Genomic DNA, 27,691 nt, shown 5'->3' with positions numbered 1-27,691 from the left:
ACTTTAAAATTATGTAGTTTCCCCCCAGAGATCAATATTTATTGATTTTATAATTTCTTTTCCACATGTGCAACTAGATAACTGATCCTTGTGTTCTGTTTTGTGTTACTGTATTAGGAAAAGTGCTGGAGTGAGTTGATGTTAACACTATTATACAAGTGTAGTCTTTATCATTAAATACTATTAATGTTCTGTGAGAGTACTATTAAACAGTTAAGTTGCAAAATCAGCTAACATGAGCTTGTTTGGAGTAATATAATGTATAGAATACTTTGCATTTCATTATCACTTAGTATGTGTTCTACTTTCCTTACTTTGTTGAGCTATGGGGGTAGAATTTCTTTGGAGTCAGACAGAAATGGAATTAGGTCTCCCACTCATGTGGTTTCAATTAGGTTTAGTTAAAAATAGCTTGTAATAAAAGGGTTTTCATTTCCAATGCTTCAAGACTTTGGTACTTTTAGTCCAAACAGAACAAGAACTACCTTTGAAAAACTACTTAATATATTTATTAAGCAGACACCAAAAACAAAGGACCTTACATAACTACCCAGTGCTTACTCCATAAGTAAACATCTTTTGGTTTGGTGCATGGTGATCTCACCTTCCAATTTCAGCTACACATAAATTCAGTTTTCCTTTTCAAAGCAAATGGCATCCTGTGACAGCATGCCAAAGAGAAGTTTATTTAACAGACCAAAAGGAAAAGATGAAAACTTTTTAACAGATAATCTGAATCTGGAAGGAAATATATTTAGCATGGCAACAAAGGTACTTCTTTCTCATTGAGAATCTGGACCAGGATCATTGCCACTCATTTCAGTCAGGTAAATTCAGGCTTCTTTTCATATGCTAATCTTCAATGGCAATGAAAAGCTCAGCCAGCACACTCATCTGTCATTATGATATCTAGGGGGAAAGAAAGCAGAAAGTTACTCCAGAGTAGTTCTGAGGAGTCTTACTCAAAATTAAATACATAAACCATCAGTTATTCTAAGTGGAGACCTGGGGGGAACCCTCTCCCATGCTTTCCCTTTGCCTATTCCTCAATAACCCTGCCAACCAAAGCAAGTGGAAGGAATGACACAGCTGTTCCTACAATTTAGGAAGAGTTGGGACTCAGCAGCTATAACACTTCTCTGTGAGATAGAGGGGTGCCAGGCCTTGTTATCTATTTTGCCACTGTGTCTTAGAGCCCTCCAGATATTACCACATACTATGCCCCTAAGACACATAAATATTGCCATCTCTACTCTGTCACTGCACTGTTAAGATATCTGAGCTATTCCATCTGTCCTACAGCTAAACTTATATGTGCTATATCTCTCAATTGAAGGATGAGTTATCTTTAAAACAAGGACTATCTCTTTTTTCCTATTTGTATCCCCAGTGCTTGACACATAGTTAAATGCTAAATACTTTTTCATTCATTCACTCATTTGTTCTTTCTTTTTTGTTTTTTGCATGGGGGGAGACAGGGCAATTGGGGTTAAGTGACTTGCCCAATGTCACACAGCTAGGAAGTGTGTCAAGTGTCTGAGTCAAGATTTGAACTCAGATCCTCCTGACTCCAGGGCTGGTGCTCTATTCACTGCGCCACCTAGCTGCTCCATTTATTCATTCTTTCAGTTGTAATCAGGATACTGGCCAATGAAGACCTAGTCCTTGGAACATGTGCACACTGGATGGAAGGTTGTGAGTAACAATATTAGAGAGTCTCTCCAACCCCTCAGTGTTACCCATAGGACCCTCAGGGGAGAAATAGTTAGTTCTGTTCTGGTAAACCAACTTGCAAGTTCAAATCAATGCTGTATAGTATTCACAGAGTCTATGCTGGGACCCACCAGGGAGATTCCCTACCTGGGACTCTCTGGATTGGTACAGTCAGTTTTTCTAGTGTGTTTCCTTGCAAATCAGAACAATTTCTCTGTGTTAACTATCGCTTATTTGAAAACTTACATACTTATATCTGTTCTATTACTGAGGCAGGCAGGAATATTAGTAGCTAAGTATAAGTGCTAATATAAATAAGAAGCATGGATTTTGCTTCCCTAAAATACTAAATCCTAGATCATAAACGCTCAATTTTCTTTTTGCTTTAAAAAAAGAGCAGGACTGCTTGCCTAAACCCTTATGAACTTTAAAGGCCATGGGAGAAGACCTGCCTGCTAGTCTAGAAACTCGAAGTAATCAACTGGAAGTGCTTAATCCTTTTGGGGAGCCCCATACCTCTTCTGGGCTTATTTGATCCTGTTTTCCTACCTCTCAAGCTGAGCTTGTTCATCCCTCTCAAATTGAGTTTGTGGTCAGTTGGGAATTCCAGTGAGGAAATTTCTGGTGCCCACAGGGATTCAGAGGAAATTTTCCTAGATCTTCAAGGCCTATATAGCGTGTAGAAGGGGACACCTAGAGATTTTGTCCAGACATCCAGCTGGATTTCTTATGTGTTTCAGGGATCCTTAAAGATAAAATGTAGATGCCCTATGTTGTTTCCGGAACCGAAAAGAAGTTAACAGGATTAAACCCAGGCTGTGAGGTGGATCCACAGTAGAAGGAGGTCTCTTTAGTGAAAGAGGGAGAGGGTGAATGTATTGGAACAACATTTGAGAATACTACACAGACGCCAAGCCAAGCAGATTTGGTTTTACACCTGGGATGACTTCCAGTTGACCCTAGTTCCCAATTCCCTTTGGGAATACATTCTTCTAAGCTCTGTAGAGACTAGCTTTCCCTGTAAGGTAGGAAATTGGATTTTCTGTGGCTTTTTTCCTTTATTGTCTTTAGGTCAGGGAAGGCCACTTCAAGTACCAAGACATTCCCTTATTACTAAGCAAGCAGTAGAATTCTTCAAACTTTGTCAAATTTTTTTTGCTTGCTGAATCTGCATAATTCTATGTGTAATTGTTTAGGAGTAATTGTGTTTTCACCTCTATGTGTGGGACCACATAAGATCTGTAGTACAAATGAAATGACAACACTAATTCCTCTGAAGACTCTAGAGAACTGTTGTGGGGTATGGACTTTTCAAAATACTCCTTGGCTGATTTGATAAAGGTAGCAAATTTTTTTTGATGAGGGGAAGAATGTAACGTGGGGATTGGCCATTAAGGGTTCAGTCCTTAGAACATATCTAGTATCTACCTGTTGCCAATCCAACTGGAGGCTCGGTGAACATGCATTGGGAATCTGTGATGGAGGGTCCCTCTCCCTACCCAATTCAGACCATGCATAGGTATCTTGACAATTTTCTGAGGGCTTACTATTTGAGTGGAAAAAAGACTTTTAATTTGTTATATAGACTGAAAATGCACTCCAGAGGCTAGAGCAAATGAAGTCTGTCTCTCTTCCGAGATGATGAAATAAGGCAGAACTGATGTAAGCCTCTGGGTGCATAGAAAGGCAGAGGCAGCAGAAGTGGCAGCAGCTTACTGCCAGTTGCCCCATCTACCCACTTGGTTGCTGCTTGGCTGTGGATTCATGGTACATATCACTTCTGTTTCATTTGTTTGTATTTATTCTTTTCAGACCTCAGTGAATTGGAGATAGAACAGATCAGATGACCTTATGGCTTTTGAAAGGTTAAAAGAGCCACCAGAGGCTGAGCAGCTGGAGTCCACAGCACAGCATGCTGGCAGCTTGCAGCAGCTGAGCCAGGTGAGAAGCCAGTTCTGTGGTATGACTTATTTAACCAAGCCCAGTAATAAATTGATCTAGCAGCTGAGAAAACGTGTCCCACAAGCAAGGGAAGGACTTGTCTGTTGCCGATGCAACACCCAGAAGTGAACTTGATGGAGAAAATGTTTTATAGCAACTATTTATTTTGAGCTAAGAGACCAAGTTGGCAAAGGAGGATGCTCCTAATTTGGGAGATTTCTGCAGTACTCTGCTTTTTTGCTATGTTTTTTGCAAAAGCTAATTGATGTTTAACTTGTCAGTTAATACTGAGGAGCTGTCAACTGGTTGACTGATATCAGGGTGAATACACTGGATGCTTATGAGCAACAGTAGTGGAAAATCACTCTCAACCTTTCCAAGTAACCCCTAGAACAGGAAGAATAAAAGCACTAGCCATGTTTTGGAGATCCATCCTGCTAGTCTAAGTGAGGCTAGAGAGAAAGTCCCCAGAGCCTCACTCATAAGGAGCCAATTATCAAGCCAGCTTGAACATAAATCTGTAGGATTTCATTTTACCAATGTCTGTTTCTAAGGGGAGCTAAACAACTAATTGAGAAGAGAAAAAAATCATACTGGTTGTTTGGCATCCATACACTCAAACTAATTGTATTGATGTGTAAAGAGCAAATCCATAAATCAAGAATATATATTATGCCATGATTTTTTCTTCTGCTCTTTTAGAAGGGAGGGAAGGAGGGAGAGATGAGAAGAGAAGAAGCAAGTAAGCCAAAAAGTAAGTAAGCTAGAGCCAGAGAGCAAATAAGCCAAAAAGTAAGTGAGCTAGAGCCAGAGAGCAAGTGAGCCAGATAGAAAGCATGAGAATAACAAGAACATGAAGTATGTACAAAAGTGAGAGAGCCAGACAAGGAGAATGAGAGAGTATACTAGATAACTAGGGCTGGGGTTGGGAAGGGAGAGAGAAAGAGAGGGAGGGAGGGAGAGGGTGAGTAAGGGTGAGTGTGTGTGTGTGTGTGTGTGTGTGTGTGTGTGTGTGTGTGTGTGTGTGTGAGAGAGAGAGAGAGAGAGAGAGAGAGAGAGAGAGAGAGCATGTTACAGAGAGCAGCAAAGTCAGCCAGTGGCAAAAAAGAGAATACTCTTCCATGTAATATTATACTTCAAATATTATGACATAGGCTACTAAAATAAACACTCAACAATTCATATTGTCATTCCAAAGTCAGATATCAAGCTTATATAATGAGATTACATAATGAGGTCCATAGTAAATTATCTTTTTGAAAAGATTTCTACTGATTTTTTTATAGTACCTACATTCTTGTTTTTATGAAACATTGAGTTGTTCAGTTTTTTTATTCTTCCTTTATTCCTTCTGTTCCTTTATTTTTAATCAGTACCAAATAATTTGAATAATAACTGCTATATAATTTGAAATCTGGAAATACAATTCATCTTTCGTTCCTTCTTTTCCTTCATTATTTCTAGATTTTTTTGTGCCTGTACCTTTTTGTTACCTAGTTCTATAAATAGTATCTACCTTGGTAGTGCTAAATCCATACAATAACTTCAGTTGTTCTGTCATTTTTATTATTGTACCCAGCCATGACACTGAATATCCATCCATCTGATTATCTAAGCTGTTCTTTATTTCTTTATGGAGCGTAAGTATAGAGTATACTTTCAGAGATCGAATCCCAAATATTTTGTTTTAGTATTTTTTAAAAGGACCCTTCTTTGTCTATGCTTTATAATATTACATATAAGTGTGTATACATGTATGTATATATTCATGCATATGTACATGTGTGTGTATGTATGTATTGACAGTGTTGTCAAAGGCTTTTCCTGTATCTTTTGCTATAAACAGGGCAGCTAGGTGGTACAGTAAATAGAACGCTGAATCTAGAGTCAGGAAGATTCATCTTTCTGATTTCAAATCTGGCCTCAGACACTTACTAGATATGTGGCCACAGGCAGGTCACTTAACCCAATCTACCTCAGTTTCCTCATCTGTAAAATGAACTGGAGAAGGACATGGTAAACCACTCTAGTATCTTTGCCAAGAAAATCCCACAAGGGGTCATGGAGAGTTGAATATGACTGAAACAACTGAACACCTTGATATAATCATGTGGTTTGGGAGGTTTTTGTTTTAGTCCAGCACCAAATCACAGGAAAGGGGTTGGCAATAAGGTGTTAAATTATCTGTAAAAGATGTGTAAAGATCTGTAAAAAATGATGTGTAAAAGATCCTATAATGTGATTATTTTAAAGTGTGAACAGATCCCTTGGTTGTATCAGAATGGAAGCAACATGACAGGATGAAAAATGATAGGCTATGCCTCCAGGTGACCTTTAAAAAAACAATATGCTGAGTAGACAGACTTGAATATACTAGGTCCTGATGAAACATGTACAAGACATATGGAGCTAGAAAAGGGGGAACTATGAGAAGTCACTTGGAATTGGGAGAGCAGAAGCCCAGGTGGAAGACACCATCACAACACAAGGGAACAGGAGTCTAGGAGCCAGGCAGCTTGGGCCTATCGGCCAGGAAGAGTTTGCAAAAAGGAGCCCAGTTACCAAAATTCCCATTCCATAGAGCACAAGGTAGTAATACCTAAGTTCTTTCATAGGACCCTGAAGATTTTTCCTCTGAGAAGGAGGAAAATCTGTTTATCTTACTTTGTTTTCAATATCACCATGATAACCATGGGCATTTGCTAATGTATACTTGGCTGAAATAAAGTTGGGAGGAGGCAATTGAGGGGAAAACATCCTCAGGAGAGACAGAAACAGCTCTAGTATTGTATTGTTTTGTCAGAAGTTTTGTCTCTGGCTGGGGCTCAGAACTAACACAATGAGAAATAGATAACAGATTCTTTGATACAACTTCTAAAAGTGGAGAAGGAACATTTATACCAGGAAACCTAACTAACTAGGCAATGAGTCGGCAGCACGGTAAGGGGCAAACAGCAGTAGTTAAATAATCTGCACACTGGGGGCAGCTAGGTGGTGCAGTGAGTAGAATACCGGCCCTGGGGTCAGGAGGACCTGAGTTCAAATCTAGCCTCAGACACTTGACACACTTACTAGTTGTGTGACCTTGGGCAAGTCACTTGACCCCAACTGCCTTCCCTTCTCCCCTCCAAAAAAAAAAACAAAACAATAATCTGCAGACTCTCTTTAACATATGATTATATTGTTTCCCTAATATTGAACCATCCTTGCAACTCTGGAATAAATTCAATTTGATCATAATGAATGATTTTTTTGGAGAAAATGCTAAGATTTTATTTAAAATGATCAAAGTACTATTCATTAATGATACTGATGTGTAGTTCTTTCTTTGCTTTAGGCTTTTCTGATTTAGGTTTCAGGACAGCACTGATCTCATAAAAAGAATAGGATAGTGATTTCTTTCTTAAATTGTATAAGTATTCATTTTTATTGAGAAAAATGACAGAATTCTTCTGTAAAGTCATCTGGATGAGTTCCCCCCCCACCCTGTTAGTAGCTTCATTACAGCCTTTCCAATTTCATTTTCTGAAACTGGATTATTTAATATTTCTATTTGGTGTTCTGTTAATTTGGTTATTTTATATTTTTGTAGACAATTCTCTACTTCTTTTAAATCATCAATTCTTTTTTTGCCTATTACTGTATACAAAAAGTTCTGATAATTTTAAAATTTCTTCTCTATATCTTATAATTTCACGTTGTTCATTTTTTGCATTTTATTTTGTTAATTTGATTTTCCTCTTTTTAAATCAGGCTGGCAAAAAAGGTTTATCATTTTTGTTAGTCTTTTTAAAGAACCAGCTTTTAGCTTTGTTTACTAGTTCAACAGTCTTTAGGTTTCCGATGACTTCTCCTCTGATTTTCAATATTTCATCTTTTGTGATTATTTTTAGCTTATTTGTTGGTTTTCTAATTTTTAAAATTGTATATTCAGTTTAAAGAATGTTTCTCTTTTTTCTATTTTGTTAACATATATTTTAGGAAAGAAAAATTTTCCTCTGAAGACTGATGAAGGTACATCCCTTAGATTTTGGCATATTAACTTTCACAAAGTTATCGACTGTTTCTATGATTTGTTCTTTGACTCACTCATTGTTCAGCATTCTGTTATTAAATCTTGGTTTAGGTTTTTGTCTTTTGCTTGTGTTCCTGCATTAACTATGGTTTTGTGGAGTTATAGTCTATAAATAGGCTTAGCATTTCTACTTTTTAATATGTAGAGGTAGCATAGTGTACTGGCGCTTGAATCAGAAAAGTCAGGAAGACGAGTTCAAATCTGGACACTTACCAGCTACATGTCCTTGGGTAAATCACTTAACCTCTGTTTGCCTCAGTTTCCTTAACTGTAAAATGGGGATAATAATAGCACTTACCTCCCAGGATTATTGTGAGGATCAAATGAGATAATATTTGTAAAGTGCTTAGTACCATGCTTGGTACATAGTAGGCGGCATATAAGCTACTGCTGCTGCTATTACTATTACATAAAGGGTCATGTAGAACTGAGAAATAAGTATATTTTAAAATTTTCTCCTTCAGAACATATCATACATCTTTTAGCTCTAAATTCTCCAAGAAATTGTTCAGTTCTATATTTTCCTTTTTAAAAAATGTTTCTGTTACATTTGTCCAGTTCTGAGAAAAGTCTGTTACTATTATGCCACTAGTTACCTATGTCATTTTGTCATTCAGTTAACTTTTCCTCTATGAATTTATATTCTATGTCAACTGGTGCGTAGATGTTTGGAGAACAAACTCTGGGCTCATACTTCCTCCCCTTCCTAAGCCCCTACTGTATTTCTCACTGATTAACTGGTTGATATCAATTAGCCAGCAAAGATAATTAGTTTTTCTAAACGGGAATTTTCTAATGTAGTGTAGTAAGAAGGGTTGATATAAAAACATTCTTCCTAAAAGTCTGAGACAATCTTTCACAAATAACACATAGAGTCCATTGGGCTTAAGCTTAGAGAGCACGTGTGGCAAAGGAGTAACTCAGCTTCTGGGTGATGGAAGTCCCATTCTCCCTCATGGAGTTCTCATAAAGCTGCCTAAAGGATGTGTAGCTTCCTGCTGGGTCCCAAGGGCTAGGGTCCTTGCAGTCCTGAAGTTGCGTTTCTTTCCGCTTGTCCAATTTGTCCTCTCTCACCTCCCAGCTAAATGCCTTGATTGTTACTGGTCAGGTCTCTCTAGTGCCAAGGCCAATGTGGGGATGGGATGGCACAGTAGAGGAGCAAGGAGTCTGCCTTCTCAGAGTGCTCAGGAGCTTAATTACTGAAGCAGTTTGATGTCAATGTGTTTCCTTTAATCTCCTTTTCTTCTATACTTGGACCCAGAGGTATATCTAGTTCTTTCAAGTAATCCTAATCTATTTCTTCATCTGATTGTATCTAATTGTTTGAAGAACTTCACTCCTTCCCAACCTATTAACTAGATGGCTTGCACCTAGTCTAGAAGAGCAGCTAGATGGTGCACTGGATAGAGCTCCTTGCTTGGAGTCAGGAAGAACTGAGTTCAAAAACCTCAGACACTTACTACCTATGTGACCCTGGGCAAGTCACTTAATTCTGTTTGCCTCACCTCGTCTGTAAAATCAGCTAGAGAAGGAAATAGCAAACCACTCCAGTATGGCTGTCAAGAAAAACCCAAATGGAGTCATGAAGAATTGGACACAACAGAAAGGAGTAAACATCAACAATGCGCCTAGCTTATACATTTGACTGAGTAATCCTATAGGGATAGTTAAGAATTGTTTGCTTACACATTTGATTGATTTTGTAACTCAATTTTGTAACTCAGCATTCTCACATGATAAATGTAGCAGGGCTTATAGAATTTGGGGTTGTACTTTTGGGATACAACCCTCTTACATTTTAATATTACTGTTGATTTATTGTCCGTGGTACCTTTAAACATAATCTCAATAGATGTCATGAGTTTTTATTTTTGCTTTGTTTGTTAGTATGAGTATAGCTCTTGTTTTTTAGTATTCACCTCATTAGGCAGGTGTTAAAGATGCCAAAATGAGGGCTAGTTGAGATTATGTGACATGAATTTGTAGTGGAACCAGTGAGCATGGTTTTGTGATTTTCTCTAGCTTTGTTCAGCAGCAAATGAACAGGAGCAAAGGCAGTGGTTAGTGGGAGCAATCTAAAGCTGAGGCTTAGTAGGACAAGATTAGTGATAAGACAAGGGTGAAAAGGTTTTGACAGAAGAGGAAAGTGTAGAGTCTAACTGTTTCCCTGAAGGGTATAGAGGGGGAAGGAAGGAGAGTGTAGCCAGTACAGTGATGATGACCTAGCAAAGAACTGAAGGGTGGAGGGACTGGAAGCCAACGTGAGGATGAAGAACACGGTTAGTCACTGCAAAGCAAAAGGAAAGGTGGAATGACAGCAGATTATGATCAGATAAAGAAATTTCAGAATTCACAAACATGGACTTTTCCTGCTTTTGTCTCAGTCTTATTAGTGTGAATTTGTGATGAAGGTAATGTTGGATGGAAAGAAGTAACGGTTCTTATTATCCAGCGACTCCAAATAATGGGGTCTAATTCTACCCCTGGTCCTCTCCATGATTATTTTCCATCTCATTGACCATACCATCTAATTCTTGGATCCAACTCTCCTATTCCCCTAATTCCTACCATCTGGGTGCCAAGTAATCTGAGGAATTCACAATTCTTTCTTCTGACCTAGGATGTTGTCTGTGGAGGCCAACACTTTCTCTGAAAAGGTGGTCTCCCACTACAACTTCCCCCATGGTAAATTATCCGAGAGAAGAATGGGACGAGCTAGCTAGGTACACTTACCAAGGCAGTAAATCTGTATTTCAAAAAGAAACTAAAAGACCTAATGAGTATGTCCATCTTTAACTGTACAGTTATTTGAAAAAACCACACATACAATACTTCTAACTAATGCAGATGTCTCCAAAAACTCTGAATCTTTTTGCTAAAAGTGTGAACATGCACATTTAATGATTGGCAATCTCTTATTACATCTCTTTAAATATTATATTTATTGATATAAATTAGTTTTAAAACTTACCCGAAAAATGCAAGTGGGAAAATGTACCCTAGGTTTATGGGGGAAATGTTATACAATTACTATTCTTACCATGTGATCTTAGTAAATTCCTTTGCAAAAAGCTCATTGTATCTACTGGCTGTTTGTGAGTATCACACTAGTTGGGACTCATAAGGTTCAGTAGTAGTAGTGCATACCTGCACGGTATCCCTGGACCCAACGTAGCAGCCACCTTCGGGGGACTGAAACTACCAGAAAGACTACAAGTTGAAGGAAGTATTCTGGAGGGACTACTACATATAAATGTTATATTAATCTCCCCAAAAGTCCAATTTCTGACTTGATTGTTAAAATAAATTTCTAGGAAAGTGTTAAGATCGTCTTTTGGAAATATAACTACTAATTTATTGCTATAACAATAGGGGAGTAGTATCGCATTGGGGAGAAAAACAACAAAATTAGGATTGGGATAAGTTTGGATTCTAGTCCTGGCTTTGCTACTATACTACAGAGCTATATACCTTTGGTCAAATTCTATTACTTCTCTAGGTCTCATTTTGTTAGCTTTTGAATAAGGGAGTTGACTATATCACCTCTAAGGACAATTCTGTCCAACTAGCTCTAGAATGCTATCAACCCTCTATGATTTCTATTTGCCACTTCAATCCTTTCTCTGTCAGGTGCTTATCACTTATGTGACCTTGAACAATTCACTTCATCTTTCTTGGTCTCAGTTTTCTCATCTGTAAAATGAGGAACATGAATTCCACAAACTCTAAGGTCCTTTCCAGCTCTAAATATATTATCAGATCAATCTGTTTATCCTTCACATTCTTCAAGTGGTCCATGTCTCCCAAATCTTTTTTAACAACTGTTGGTTGTACATAGGCAAGATACTGAATAATCATAGGAGTCTTAAAAGACCAAAAGTAAGCTTTACTTATCAGGCCCCGCTATAACACTGCCAAATTTGCTAGGAACCTCAACTTCTAGGACTAAAATTAGCCAGGCGGGATGCCTAGCCTGCATGTGGTTTTGCTATTTTTAGTTGGGGGGAGGGGTGGGAAGAGGATTGGGGAGAGGAAAGCCAGGGAAGGACAGAATGTAGAATGGAGTTTAGCCACAAGTCTAGATTAAGTTTAGAGAGGACATAGCTGCCTGATACTTCTAAGTCACATATCCTTATTATATAAAATAAAGACATTTAGTCTTATTTTCAAAGCAGCATGAAAATCCAAAGTTATCCATGAAAACTAATTTCAACTATATTTGTATATTTTTGATCCCCAATTTTTGTGAATAGTTTCATTTGTATATAAATAGCATTTGACTTAGAGTAAATTAAAACAAGTTTTTATGGTTTTTCTTGATATTCTGTTGGCCCACATTTACTTTCTTTAGACTAGAACTATCATTTATTTTCAAGGAGATATGTACTCTTCTAGCATTCATATTTGATGTGAGATAGAATAGGCAATTGAAAGAGTGCTTGATTTGACATTAGCCAACACCTGGGTACAAATCACCATCTCTGAGCCTCAGTTTCCTCAGCTGTATGTAGCAGTAGGAATATTAAATCTGCACTTCACAAGGCTATTGTGTAGATCAGTTTAGGTGAGCTATGTAAAGTGCTTCATAAGCTTTAAATCACCATGTAAATGTCAGCCATTGTTATTAAAATAACCAGCTAATTGCAGTATGTGTAAGTTTGTAATTATGCAGCTCATAATGAAATCATTTTGCTAGCATATAATTGTCTACTCCTTTCAGTATTTTATATGTAGTTTGATATTTGCCTCAGAAATAGAGGCAATGGAGTTGTAGTAGAAAAGAACCTAAACCTAGGGCTGGGCTCCTCAAATACATGCTTTACTAATTGGCCTATAGAGATGTAACATTACCACACTAAATAGATCAGCTAATTGACTTTAACAAGAATGCACCTCCTGCTCAGAGCAAAATAATGGAGCACAAGCAAAATATCCATCAGTGAAAAAAATTAAGTACTGTATTTGTTTTTACTTGATTTTAAAAAGGCATGGTAGATTCAAATTTTGAAAGTGAAACAAGAAAAATCCATGGGATAACTATTTGAGACATCTTAAATTTTATAGGACGTTATAATTTCTCTGGCTGAGAAAGTTACATGCTAGCTATAATTACTGATATTATTTTTTTTTCATTTTGGGTTAAGAACTATTTCTATTGATGAAGAAAGCAAACTCTTTTTTTTAAGATCCGAAATATAAACACTAAGTAGAGTTGTGCCATCCAGTGGTATGTGGAGTTGATGCAATGAAAATGTCTAAATACCGATGATAAGAAATTTATAGTTAAGCTCTAAGAATCCAACTTTCAATTTAGCAGACTTTTATGTAGCACTCACATTGAAATTCCCCACATATTTCAGAGGGTCAAGGACAGAATGGGTCAATGGAGTTCTTGGAATATGATCACAATACCTCTTCTGGCTCTGCTTCTCACTTTTCTGACTGAGCCATAATGCCTCAGGTGCCTTCTTACCCTAGAAGCTCCATTAGTGCTTTGGGCTTTCTCACCCTGGCACATCCCTCCACCCCTATAAGCCTCTTCTTTCATTGACGAGTTCTTCCTAGAACTTCCATTTAGAGGAAGGGCCCGGGCTGACCATCCTTCATTCTTCTCCTGACTCTGCTTCTGACTTTTCTGACTTTGTCACTATCTGTCCCAATACTCTCCTCTCCCCTCCCCTCTCCCAATACCTTTCTCTCTAATCCTCACCTCCCTTTTATGTGTTGTCTTTCCTCATCTGAATGTAGCACAATGTACGGTAAGTTCTTAATAAAAACACCTGTTGTTACTAGAATAAAATGAAATAGTTTATTATAAATCTACTACTACTATTATCTTAAAGTCTCTATTTGGTATGGGTTAAGCAAAGAATAAAGACTTTGGAATTTCTGATTTTAGTTTGAGATACATTGCTGAATGACCTGGAGCCTTTATTGTCTACTGACTCTTGTTTTTTCTCACTATAGATGCAGATCAACCTCAGTTCTTTCTAAGAGAATAATGTGGAAACATCAAGATGTCATCATCCAGCTTAGATTTTAAAGAGACATGTATTGATGAAGAAATAAGAGCACATAATGTATGATGAATTATAAAAGGTCCTGTAAGAATAACATGAGAAAATATATAGGGAACTGAGCTAAATTTATAAGAATACAAGCCATTCCCCAATTGATAAATGGTCAAAGTAAACAAACAGGCAGTTTTCAGATGAAGAAATTAAAGCTACCTGTCATCATATGAAAAAATTCTTTAAATCACTATTGATTTGAGAAATGCAAATTAAAGCAAATCTGAGGTACAACCTCACACCTATCAGATTGGCTAATATGACAGAAAAGGAAAATAATAAATGTTGGAGGACATGAGGGAAAGTTGAAACACTAATGCATTGCTGGTGGAGTTGTGAACTGATCCAACCATTCCAAAGAGCAATTTGGAAAAACTTACACGAACTGATGCAGAGTGAAGTGAACAGAACCAGGGGAACATTGTACACAGCATCAGCAACATTGTGGAGGATCAACTTTGATAGATTCAGCTCTTCTCGGAAATATAATGATTGAAGACAATTCCAAGGGACTCATGATGGAAAATGCTATCCACATCCAGAGAAAGAACTATAAAGTCTGAATGCAGATTGAAGCATATTACTTTCTCTTTTTTTTTATTTTCTCTTTCTTGTGGTTTTACCCTTTGGTTCTGGTTCTTTCACAACATGACTAGTGTAGAAATATGTTTAATATGACTGTACAAGTATAGCCTATATCAGATTCTATCCCATCTTGGGGAGGGGGGAAGGGAGGGAAGGAGAAAAAATTTGGAACTCAAAATCTTATAAAAGTGAATATTGAAAACTAAAAATAAAAAAAAGAATAGGGCTGGGGTTGCTGAAGCTCAAAATGAGCTGAGGCCTGTGAAGAAAGATAAGAACAAAAAGACCTTGTCATGGTCCCCAGTAGCATTACTAATACATTGCTTTGTTCAAGGTCAAACTTAAGTATTGATTGGACATATGAAAGATACTTTTAATTGAAAGCTATTTCTTGAGAATTTCTTGAAATCTAACACACAGTATTAGCAATTTAGATTTTTGAAAAATAAAGGTTAATATATGCTTTATTTTTGTACATTCATCAGATTAGCACAACATATTGCCATTCAAAATCTAAAGACTTTTATTCATTTATCCAGCAAATACTTGAGTACTTATACTAATAAAACACCAACCTAGACATGATGGGCCTGAGAACGATAGTAAATGTGACATCAAAAATAAATTATATAATCTCTACCTTCTAAGAGTTTGCAATCTAGTTAGAGGAATCAGATACCTTCACAGGTAGAAAGTTCAACAAAGCAAGAATTAACATTCTAATGGAATAAAACAAGATTATTATAAGAAAATAAATAATTCTGCATCAAGTGATAATGCTATAGGCAATAAGGAATTCAGGAAAAGAAGTTCACTATGGGGAGATTTTTCCAGAAAGCTTGATGGAAGAGACAGGATTGGTCTTGAAAGATGAGTAGGATTTGGATAAGTAGAGACCAAAGGGAAAGTATTACAGGAAGAAGAACAAAGGAGAATATGAATAATTTATGTAGGGACTCACTGGGCTGGGGAGCGAGGCATTTTTACAGGGAAGAACATGAGTAATATGGTTTTAAAGACAGAGTGTAACCAGATAGCTGAAGACCTCGAATGCCAAGACAAGGTGTTTGAACTTAATGCTGCACATAACAGGAATTCAACGTATGTACTGGAGAAAGAGAATAAGAGGGTAAATACAATGTTTTGCTGAGATTAATATGGCAAAGGTATGTACAATGGATTATATGAAGATGAGAATGGAGGCTGCTGAGGTGACATAATAAAGGACTAGCCTCAAATGGTAGCAGAGTAATGGCAAACAGTAAGAAGGAAGAAAGGACTATGAAGGAAGTCAACAGGAACTGACAACTGTTTAGGTATGGAGTTCAAGGCAATCAAGGTTTTGAACACTAATGTCTAGTGGATTTATATGGATTTATAATGTTTCAAAGATTTTAAAATAAGAAAGGAAAGGGAAGAGAAGAGGAATACACTAGGGGGAAAAGAAAGAGGAAGGATCTAACATAATCAAAGAGTACATTTTGTTAAAAGGCACCATAGATAATGAACCAATATCAATACTTAACCACCAAATGGCTTAGCATCCAAATTCTTAAAGGAAAAGTCAAATGAGTTACAGGAGGAAATAGACAGTAAAACTGTATCGGTGGGGGACCTCAACTTTCCCTTCTCAGAACTAGATAAATCTAACCAAAAAAATAAGTAAGAAAGAAATCAAGGAGATGAATAGAATTTCAGAAAGGTTAGATATGAGACTTCTGGAGAAAATTAAAGGAAACAGAAAGGTATATACCTTTTGTCTCAGCTGTTCATTGCATCTTCATAAAAACTGACCATGTGTTAGAGCATAAAAATCTTGTAAACAAATGCAGAAAAGCAGAAATATTAAATGCACCCATTTGAGACCAGAATGCAACAAAAAGTCAATATAGGGCCTTTGAAGTAAACATTAATAATTAATTAGAAACTAAATAATCTAATCCTAAAGAATGAATGGGTCAAAGAACAAATCACAGAAATAGTCAATAATAGAGGATTTGAATAACCAAATCTCAGAAAATCTACCAACTGTGAAATGCCTGTATAAATTATGGCACATGAATGTCATGGAATATTATTGTGCTGTAAGAAATGATGTAAGGGGATGATTTCAGAAACCTAGGAAGCTTTGTGTGAACTAACGTAGAGAAAAGCAAGCAGATAAGGAGAACTATACAAACAACTTGAATCTTAAGAACTCTGAACACATCGACAACCAACCAGGATTCCAGTGGACCCATGATGAAACATGCTACTCATCTCCTAACAGAGTTGGTGGATTTAGCATACAGGTTGCAGAATATTTTTTCAAAGTGGCTGATAGGGGAATTTGTTTTGCTTACCTCTGCATGTTTGTTATGATGATTGTCTTTGCCCCGCCCCCCCACTCCACTTTGAACAGGAAGTGGAAAAAGAAAAAACAGAATTTTATTAACTTAAAAAAAATAAAAACACAAAAAAGCTCTGATCATGTTGTTCCACTACCTGAAGCCCTTCAATGGTTTCCTATTGCCCACTGATTAATTCTAAACTTCTAAGCTTGTCACACTTCCCTTTTCAGTCTTATTTCAGTAAACATTTGAAAAACAAAGCAATACATAAGTATACAGCAATGGTAAAGGCCTAAGTAAATTGTAATTTGTCAGTAACACTCAAGGAGATTTTTAGAGGCAACATTAATAACTACGATGGTAGTAAATCAAGGAGTTTTCAATGTTGTTAAGCAATAAAAAATATCACTGGCATTTTAAAACTAACTTTAGAAATATCTGATAAGAAAAATATAAAAATACCACGAAATACAATAATCAATACAATAAGGAATAACAATTATTTTTTATTTTGTCCCACACTCAATACAATTGGGCACTGACTCATTTTTATAGTTCATGCTGTTGCTATTTGGTCATTCCAGTCATGTCTGACTCTTCATGATCCCGTCTGGGGTTTTCTTGGCAAAGATACCAGAATGGTTTGCCATCTCCTTCTCTGGCTCATTTTACAAATGAGGAAACTGAGGCAAATGGGGTTAAGTGACTTGTCCAGTGTCACAAAGCTGGTAAGTGTCTGAGGCTGGATTTGAACTCAGGAAGATGAGTCTTCCTGCTTCAGGACTGGCACTCTATCCACCGTGCCACCTAGCTTTATAATTAATATATTCACTTAATTATACACACCCTACTCCTCAAAGCGCTATGTTCAGCAGAAATGTCTTTGCTTCATTGTATAGTATCACAGACTATCAACGTGTATGTCATTTGATAATACTTTCCCTAATTTGGGCTTTGACAGGAAAAGTTCATAGCCAAGATCCATCCTCCAAGAGCTTTCAAAATCAATGCATTAAAACATACACTAAGAGTTTCTTGAGCCAGATGATGGACTGCTGGTTGCTATTAAGATTTTTTATCTGTTTGACTTAAATCAAAGGATGTGTAATGATTTTCATGAGGAATAATTCCTGTGATTTTAGATATCATAATCTTTCCATCTAAAATCATCAATTCTGGCTGAATGGCCCCTTCCTAGTAAGAAATGATCTGAATGACATCTGTCTCAGTGGTGATGAACACTCTAATGGCTTGCATCAACTGATTCATTATAGCAACGTTTACGGATATGGCCTTGCTCAAGGGATGACACACTGGCACAATACATTTCAGTGAAGACGGTCTGCTCACTAACTCCTGTACTCATCTTTTGTTCCGCCTTCTCCATGTCTTTACTTATAATATTCTTATACCTGAAGCATTATCCCTCTCATCCCCAAATGTTGAAGAGATACCCACCTTTCAAAAACTGGGCCAAAGGTCACCTCCTCCAAATTGCAACCTTTCCCTTCACACAAATACACACACACACACACACACACTGACACACACACTGATTCCCTATCTTCCCCCTCTCCACCATCAGAAATTATTTTCCCTCCTTGGCCCTTGAATAAATAAACAGTAATTTTTATTTCTTTTATACAACTATCATAGCCTATTATGTATTAGAGTTATCTGTGTATGTGATATATCTATTAGATTATAAGGGTTAAGATAATGCCATCCTTATCTTTGTACCTCCCAAGCACTTAGCAGAATGCTGGGCACATATATCTGATGAAGGTAGTTATGTCCAACCAGGAAAACAAGTTTGATTCATCTCTGTTTATCATGAAAAACATTATACTATTTAAAAAGGGTATTCTGTCTTGATTCTATTACCTTTAGGCATTCTTTTGCAAGGGCAGCATGTGATTCTTGGTGATGCTTTAACAATACAACATATTTCAGATGTAACACATGAAACCTGAAAAAGAAAAAAAAAACAATATAGTAAGGTTTGTCCCAGATGCCTTATTTCTTTAAGTAGCTTTACTTCTGCTACAAAATAAACAATCTTCCCAAATCACAGTCTGAGATGAAGAAACTAGGGGCAGAGAAAATGAATGGTTTAATGTGGTTATAATATAAATAAATTCTACTCAGAATCAAATACTGGAGACTTTTGATCTACACTCTCTGTTCATATGAACAGGCAACTTCATATCTGGGAAAGAATAATCCCCTGAATGTTAAATCACATGCTCCAGAGAACTTTTATACCTAAAGTGGATAACTTTTCATTACCAGGGAGTCAAGTTTCTGATCTTTTGTTTCCTGGTATGCATGTGTGTATGAGGGACAGGAATGATGTGAGAACAGGGTGGGAGTGATCCTACAGAACAGCTGACACTTGTGGAACATTTCAGATTTACAAAGCCCTGTACATCTATTATCTCATAAATTTTGTGAGCTAAGGCAGTGGATTTTTTAAAAAATACATAGTAGATAAGGAAACAGAAGCAGAGAAATCAAGTAGTAAACATCATTATTAGGATTCAAACCCAGATTTTCCTTGATATGAATCTAACACTCTTTCCAATATACTCAAGAGCTATTCAGGAAGGGTTCCTTTGTTCAGAAACAGGTCTCAAATACATTTTATCACTTGGAAATCTGCTTATTTTAAATGTTCCATTTACAATATAGTCTTATCTAAGTTTATCTGTTAGTTATTTACATCTCAGTCTAAATTATTTTATGATTGCTCTCCTAAGGTCTTAATGAAATTATCATAGAGGGAATGGAAGCTCTCTTTGGGGAAGTACAGTATCTAAATTCCAAAGCACTCAGATTAAATTCAAATGTGGTGAATGGTAAAAAAAAAAAAAAAAAAAAAAAAAAAAAAAAAAAAGATGCAAAGTGTGTTAGCCAAAAGCAGAATAAACATGTTGCCTTCCACTAAGCATCTTTAGTGTGCAAAATCAGAGAGCCCTAAAGACAAGAAGTATCCACTTTGCAATTTTACCTAAGTCTCTGCCATATAAATACAAGTGCAACAAAGTAATCATTACCAAGGTTTGTTTAAATTCTATAATGTGTCTGGGAGCTAAAGAAAACCAGTTTAACTGAGGTAGCCTCATCATACATACATAACTCCAGGCATTACTCCACCCAACCACAGCCTCTAGACTAACTACACAGAGTTAAGTTCCCTTCAACCTTTACCCTTACTCCCCACTACTTATTAGGTAATTTAGAAAATATCCTCTTTTCACTGGTCTCATCTATATAGCTATCTTTGTCTATGAATGATGAGGCAGTCTCCTTTTAATTAGTGTCACACGAGCTCTTTGTCTAAAACTTTGTTTTGAGTCCTGAGGGATTGAAGAATTGATACTATGGCATTGTGTGGTGTATGTGTAGAACCCTCTCCCCTAATCCCCCCCATGCTACCCAAAGACCACAGGCAATGGAGGCTGCATACTACTCTCCGTATTGACAGCTATTCTCCTTCCCTTGTGAGTAGCAATAAAGTTTTGTTAACTGCTATCCCTGTGTGGCCTTACTACCCTTTAAAACCAACTCTCACAAAGCATTGTGTTATACCAGTAATCTCCAAAGAAACTCTTGTCCCTTTTCTTATTGGTGAGTTGTTCACCAATTTCCATTTTGGAGAACACCCCTAATCCAGCCATACATCTTTCTCAGGACCAAACCTCCATGCCTCAGCTGCCTCCACTCCTACAGTCCCCTTCTCCTATTGGTTAGTTCTCCACTTTGTTAAAAAAGCCCCAGACCAGCCATCCATCGTTCTCTGGACTCGGCCACTTTGCTTGACCTGCTTCCTGGCTCTCTTCCTGCGAGCCCCTTCTCCTACTGGTGAGTTCTTTCTGAAAACTCCATTTTTAGGATGGACACTAGACTAGCCATTTCTTATTCTCCAGATGTAGTCTCCATGCCCCCATTCAGGCATCTGCTTTTCCCCTTAACCATTTTCGGCTCCCCTTTATGTGTTGCTTTCACACACTAGATGGTTAGCTCCTTGAGTGTAGGGATTGTCTTTCTGCTTGTATTTGTATCCACAGTGCTTAGCATGTAAGTTGGTAGGCACTTAATAAATGCTTGTTTAACTGACTGTTGACTGACTAGCTTAGGCCCTCTGGTGGTCTGTGGCCTGACCTCAAGCAATGTGTGAATAACCAACTGGGGCGGGGGTGGGAAGAATGATGGCATCCCATATTCCCTAAAACACCATCTTCCATCCCTTCTCCATTCTAACCTCTTCCCTTCACTGGCCAAGTTTCCAACCACATGCCTTTCTGAGCCAAGTTTCTACCACTCAAGACAGTTACAACCTAATCACTATCTGGTTACCAACAACTGCAGCTACCAGATGCTCTTGGGAAAACCCTTCCCTTCCTCCCAGCCTACCCACGCTTGTCTACAAGATCACTCCATGGATATTACAAGTACCCCTTAGAAGGGGAGCTATGTGCTGTGAGGCTGTAACAAGTAAGAGAGCTGTCCCCTAATTCCTTTATTATTTTGGTGTAACCCAACGAATCTCACAGGATGATAGAGAGATATGACCAGTATCTCAGATCTCATTAACTTTATCTATGGACTCACCCTTTTCCCCAAATTTCTCTACTTCTTTTGTGGGTACTACGATCTTTCTAGGCATACAGGTGCACAAACTTGACATATCTCCTCACTGTTACTCACTCCACAAATCCATTCAGATGCCAAATCTTGCGTCCCCTCTCCGCCCCGCCCCATCTCTATCGACATCTCTTACATCTGTCCCTGTCTGTCTACTCACAGGCACAAAGCGAGTTCAGGGTCTTATTACATTATTACATACAATAGCCTCTTTATTATTCTTTCTGCCTCAGTCGTCTCCTAACTCCAATCCATTCTTCGTACAGTTGCCAAGGTTATTTCTTAAAGGTCAGGTCTGACCACATTACTCCTCTACTCAATGGCTTCCTACTGATTCTAAGATCAAATATTCTTTCATTTTCATCTCATTCTTAAATTTTAATTTTTGCATATGCTTTTATAATGTATATAATTATAATCTGTATGCATAACATTTACAAATAAGCAAAGATACACATATTTAGGATGCTTTGTAATTTTTTAAAATTGATTGGAGGCCATACTGTCTTCAACAATGAAAATGAAATTTTGGTTTTTAAAAATAAAATTCCGTGGTCATATCTTCTCACTTAAAAACACTCGACACCTTTTTCTTTCCCTTAATTCCTCTTATCTCCAGGATAAAGGCAACAGTAACAGAGGGAAAGGAACTGCAGGATAAAAGGAGACCTGAGTTCTAGCTCCAGCTCAGCCACTGACTTCTTTTATGATTCACTCCTTTCCTCTCTTTGGGCCTCAGTTTTCACATCTGTAAAATAAGGGAGTAAGTCTTGAATCAATTCTACTCTAGGATTCAATACTTGCAGCCCATCTGAACTAACTCTATCTCAGAGAGTGCCTTCAAGAGACAGTGTGGCTACCCTCTAAAAAAAAAAAAAAAAGGTTACTCATGGCACCAAACAATCTAGCTTCCCCTAATAATCTATCATGGTGCTCTTCTTTATGAGTCTTCATAGTAAGTGAATTCAATATAACAAACCTTTATAAAGTCCCTATCATCAATTAGATGATATGGATACAAAGACAAAAACCAAAAAGTCCCCTCAAGGAACTTACATTTCAGTCAACCCTTATCTCACTTATTCACTCCCTTAACTAGGCCCATTTCTCAGGGGCTAATCAGTTCTCTAAGTTTACTTCCCTATATAAAATAATATAGCCCTTTTAGAATGAAAGTCTAATGGAACCCAGACCAGTACCTCGGATATCAAAGAACAGAAAAGACCAGGGTCTTACAAATCAGGCCCCACCTTCAGGCAAGTGTATAACACCTGTGGACTGTTTTCTGGGTGTTCCTTGTCACTTGTCACCTCAGGATAAAGCTGAACATTTGTATCAAGTATGAATTCAGTCTAATACCTGATAACCAGATCTTCAGGTATTTAAATGACCTGGATGTCCTAATCCAAACCAACAGAGGGATAACTCCACCCTCAGTCTATAGATGTTTAGAGAATGATCATAGACTAATGTTATCTTGGTAGGTCCCAATCAACTGGCATGTCTTTATTCCTACAGCTAGCAAACACATACCTCCTATTTTCTTAATCCTTGTGATTCATACACTGCCAAAGTCACTTGTGTCCTCCCCCTACCTGCTACCTTAAAACTTTTGACCAACTCCCTTTTTTCTCATTCCTCTATAATCTTTAACCTTTTGCTACATTTCCCTTCTTTATAAATCACTTCTTTTTACAAGTTAAAAAAAAAAAAAGATCGAACTCCTGGAAACCTGGTCTTCCATAGGTCTCTAAGAAAGATAATCAAATGACTGGCCACTTTTCACAGTGATATCTCATACCACATACCACACTCTGATAAGAGTGAAAAATTGACATGATCCATGCTCCCCACTACTAGATTTTCCCTCTACTAAAATCGATTAGCAATTTATTTTTTTGGAGGTTAATTTCATTCATTTATACAATCCTGTCCAGATCCTTGTTGCTGTAATATACCAACCTTCAAATCACTCTCCTTTTATATCAATACAAACATACATCAAAAACATAAGGCGAACTGAATATGCAGTTTTTTAAAATTAGAAAGGCAACAAATAAGCATAAAATAAACATCAAAAAATATTAAAAGTTAGAGAAATAAACTGAAAAAATCCCATAGAAATGATAAATAAATCTAAAAGCTAGTTCCTTGAAAAGACTAACAAAATTGCTATGCCTTTAGCTAATCTGATTAAAGAGAGCAGAAAATCAAATCAATAAAATGGCAAAGCAAGGTGAAATCACAATAAAATCAGAAGAAATAAAAAAAACAGTCAAAACATTAAGTGAAGTTATATGCTAACAAAATTAATACATATGTAGTACAAATATAGTACGTACATACACTGTCATATATTAAGAAAAATATAGAAATACCTTCAAAAATATAAAATATGTTCAGACTGTCAGAAGACTGGATAGAGATTTTATATAACCCAATCTTAAAAAAGGTAAAAGAACTAGCTGTAAAGGAACAAAAAAAGGAAAAGCTTCTGGTCCTGATGTATTCAGGGGAGAATTCTATCAAACCTTTAAAGAAGAATTAATACCCATATTTTGCAAACGATTCTCAAAAATTGAGAAAGTACCCTACCAGAATTCTTTTATGAGAATTATATAGTACTAATGCACTAAATCAGGGTAAAACAAAAGCAGAGAAGGAAAACTATAGGCCAATATCATTAATGAATATTAATTTTAAATAAAACTCCATCAAACACTATCAAATAGGCTTTAGTGATTTTCAGTAAATGAATTCTTATTATCAAATTGGATTTATACTAGAGATTTAAGGATGACTTGACATTAAAAAAAATCAACATAATTAATCACATTAAAAACCAAAGTATCCCAAACCACATGAATATTAGATGCACAAAAAAGCCTCTAACAAAATATAACACTAATTTTTGCTAAAAATTTTACAAATTATAGACACAGAGGTACCTTTTTTAATATAATAAAAAGTATCTATATAAAATCAAAGGCAAGCATCATTTGCAATGAGGATATGCTAGAACTTTTTCCAATAAATGCAAGATTAAAGCAATGATGAGCACTCTACCTACTATTATTTGACACAATTCTGGAAATGCTGGCAATAGCAATAACACACACAAAAGAAATTAAGGGAATAAAGATAGGTAAAGAGATAAAAATATCCCTACTTGCAGATGATATGATAGTATACTTACTGGAAAACCCTAGGGAATCAGCAAAATTACAAACTGAGACAAGAGTTTCAGCAAAGCTGCAGGCTACAAAATAAACCCTCAGAAATCAACTGCATTTCTACATGATAATAACAAAGTACAAGAAGCAATAACAGAAAAAGAAATCCTACTGGGAAAGAGAAAACTGCAAATGCCTAAAATATCTGGGGCTCTACTGAAGCACATGCAAGACTTTATAGACTCCATTTCAAAGTGAAATTTCTTTTTAAAGAAATAAAGAACTTAAGTAGTTGGAGGAATGTTCATGCTCATGGTTGATAAAATAACAAAATTCATGTAGAAAAACAAAAGATCTAGACTGGGGTGAGGAACCTGCGGCCTCGAGGCCACATGTGGCCTTCTAGGTCCTTGGGTGAGGCCTTTTGACTGAGTCCAAGTTTTACAGAACAAATGCTTTTATCAAGTGCTGCAGGTTCCCCATTCCTGATCTAGACTACCAAGGGAAATGATGAAAAGAGATAGGAATGTCAGGAGAATATTATTTCTAGACCTCAAACTAGTCAGCAGTCATCAAAACCATCCAATATTGGTTTAAAAAAATAGATCAATGGAATAGACTAAACAAGAGAGAATCTAAAACAATGGAACTCATTAGCACAGTGCTTGATAAAGTGGAAGAAAAAATTATCTAGGAAATAACTCACTTGATAAAAACTGCTTGGAAAACTGGAAATCAGTCTAGCAGAAATTAGGCATAGACCAACATCTTATACTGTATTCGACAATACATTCTAAATGGATATGCAGCCACAATATTAAAGATCATACTATAAAAAATTAACAGAGGTATATCGTATACCTCTTAATCTATATACGGGTCAGAGACATATTGTTAATCAAATAAGGGACTGAGGCAACTGCAGAAAATAAAAGATAACTTTGATTATATGAAACTGTAAAGTTTCTGCACAGACAACATTAATGCACCTAGGATAAGAAGAAAGTGGTCAAGCAGGAAAAAAAAACTTTGTATAAAATTCCTTTGACAGGTGTTTGGTATCTCATACTCTCATATACACACATATGTGATGTTACATACGTATGTATCTATACAGTTCTCAAAAGAATGATTACGAAGTATTCACAATCCCATGAAAGAAAGTTCCAAATCATTAATAATAAGAGAAATAGCTCTGAGGTTTCACCTTGCAAGAATGATAAAAATGGCCACGTTCAATGTTGGAGGGGTTGAGGTATGATAATTATACCAATACACTGTTGGTAGAGCTGTGAAGTAGTCCAAGCATTTTGGAAAACAATTTGGAATTATGCAAATAAAGCGACTAAACTGCCCATCCAGGGATAAGGAACCTGAGGCTTAGAGGTCACATGTGGCCCTTTAGGTCCTCAAGTGCGACCCTTTTACTGAATCTAAACTTCACATAATAAATACCCTTAAAAAAGGGATTTATTCTATAAAACTTGGACTCAGTCAAAAGGCCACACCCAAGGACCTAGAAGGCCACATGTGGCCTCAAGGCTGCAGGTTCCCTACCCTTGGCCCATTCCCTTTAAACTACAGACTCCATTACTGGGCTTATACCCTAAGGAAGTCACTAATAAGCAGAATGCTCCCAAAAACACAAAAGTATTTATATGAGCACTTTTGTGATAATAAAAAACTGGAAACAAAGTAGAAGCTCATCAATTGGGGATTAGCTAAACAAATTGTGGTACGTGAGTATGACAGAGTTTAACTGTGAAATGATGAACAGAGAAGCATGGAAAGATCTATACAAACTGAGCAGAGTGAAATAAGAATAACCAAGAAAACAACATACACAGTAACTTCAACAATGTAAACGGAAACAATAACCATCCACAAAAGATCAAAAGTGAATATAGTAAAATGATAGTTTGAGCCTCACTCAAATGAAGATAGATGAGAAGATACCTCCAACCCACTCCCTCAGGGAGGTGGGATTTCCATAGTGTTGCACATGGTACATGGTTTTGGACTTTTTCCAATACAATGTTCAATTCTGATCATTTTTTCCCATTTTTTTTTGTCTTTAAAAAATAGTATTTATTATATGGGAAAGTTCTCTGGGAGCAGGAAGAAGAGGGACACTGGGGGAAATGGTGATATATAACACAAGAGACTTTAAAAATTTTTAAAAAAGAAAAAATACATAATTTCATTCTTTTATGAACCAGAAAAAGGAAGGTTGATTGTAACACATTTAAACACACACACACACACACACACACACACAGAATGAGATAGGTGTAGGAATATATCAAATTCAACAGGAAAAAATTCAGTGGTAAGGTGGAGGGAGGTTAAAAGTGAGTATAAGTCTGTGGACAGAATAGTCACGATATAAACAAACTTCCCTCATGTTGTCAGGAGGATTTAAAAGACAAAAGAAAAGGTGGAATCTAAGGGGGTAGCCATCAATTGGGGAATGGTTGACTATATTGTGTTGTATAAATGCAATGAAATATTGTGCTGTCAGAAATGACAAAACAGAGGATTTCAGAGAATTCCAAGAAGCACAAACAGATGCAGAGGGAAGTAAGTTGAACACAGAAAACAATTTATATAATGACAACATTGCAAAGAAGAAAAAAATTGAAAGAACTAAGAAGTATGATCAAAGCAATGGGCAACAATCACCTCTCCAAAGGACCTATGATAGTCTCAACTTTTGGAGGGAGACATACAAATTTGGACATGGGTACTATGATGATTACCTTTGCTTGGCTTTCCTTATTTGCTATGAGGGCTTCCTTCCATTTTTAATTGCAGAGCTGAGGGGGATGGAAGGGTTTGCCAGGATAAGCAATGGTGATGCCAAAGAAAAAAGAAGACAATAAAGAAGAGGGCTATTGAAACATTTTTAAAAGTACACAAAGACTAGAAGGAAGTTCAAACAAGTTGGGACAGTTTAGAAAGGTATTTGTTGAATTTATTAAAAAATGTTTAAAAAGTAGGTAGCACGGAAAATACTCCTTATTTTATAGACCATCCTCTTAGTATGTTCTTCTTTATATAAACACTTTGTTAAAGCTTAAAAGAAAAAAATTAAATTAGAAAATAATAATTATTGAATGACTGATTAGATATGAGATATATAAATGCTAATATTAA

General features: G+C 36.7%; 1 protein-coding gene across 1 annotated transcript in view; it reads right to left on the bottom strand.

Moving 5' to 3' along the window:
- Positions 1-868: 868 nt before the first annotated feature.
- MEIKIN (meiotic kinetochore factor) overlaps positions 869-27,691 on the bottom strand; it is a 128,435-nt gene continuing 101,612 nt past the window's right edge. The window contains exons 15-16 of the mRNA XM_036748441.1: positions 18,600-18,684; positions 869-909 (exon numbers count right to left, since the gene is read on the bottom strand). Coding sequence (XP_036604336.1) covers positions 878-909; positions 18,600-18,684 — 117 coding nt within the window. The 3' untranslated portion in view covers positions 869-877. The remainder of the gene's footprint in view (positions 910-18,599; positions 18,685-27,691) is intronic.

Source organism: Trichosurus vulpecula, chromosome 3 (genome assembly GCF_011100635.1).
Source record: "Trichosurus vulpecula isolate mTriVul1 chromosome 3, mTriVul1.pri, whole genome shotgun sequence".
NCBI classification, from domain to species: Eukaryota; Metazoa; Chordata; class Mammalia; order Diprotodontia; family Phalangeridae; genus Trichosurus; species Trichosurus vulpecula.
Note: the sequence above shows the minus strand (reverse complement) of the source record. Positions and strands in the feature narration are given on the sequence as shown.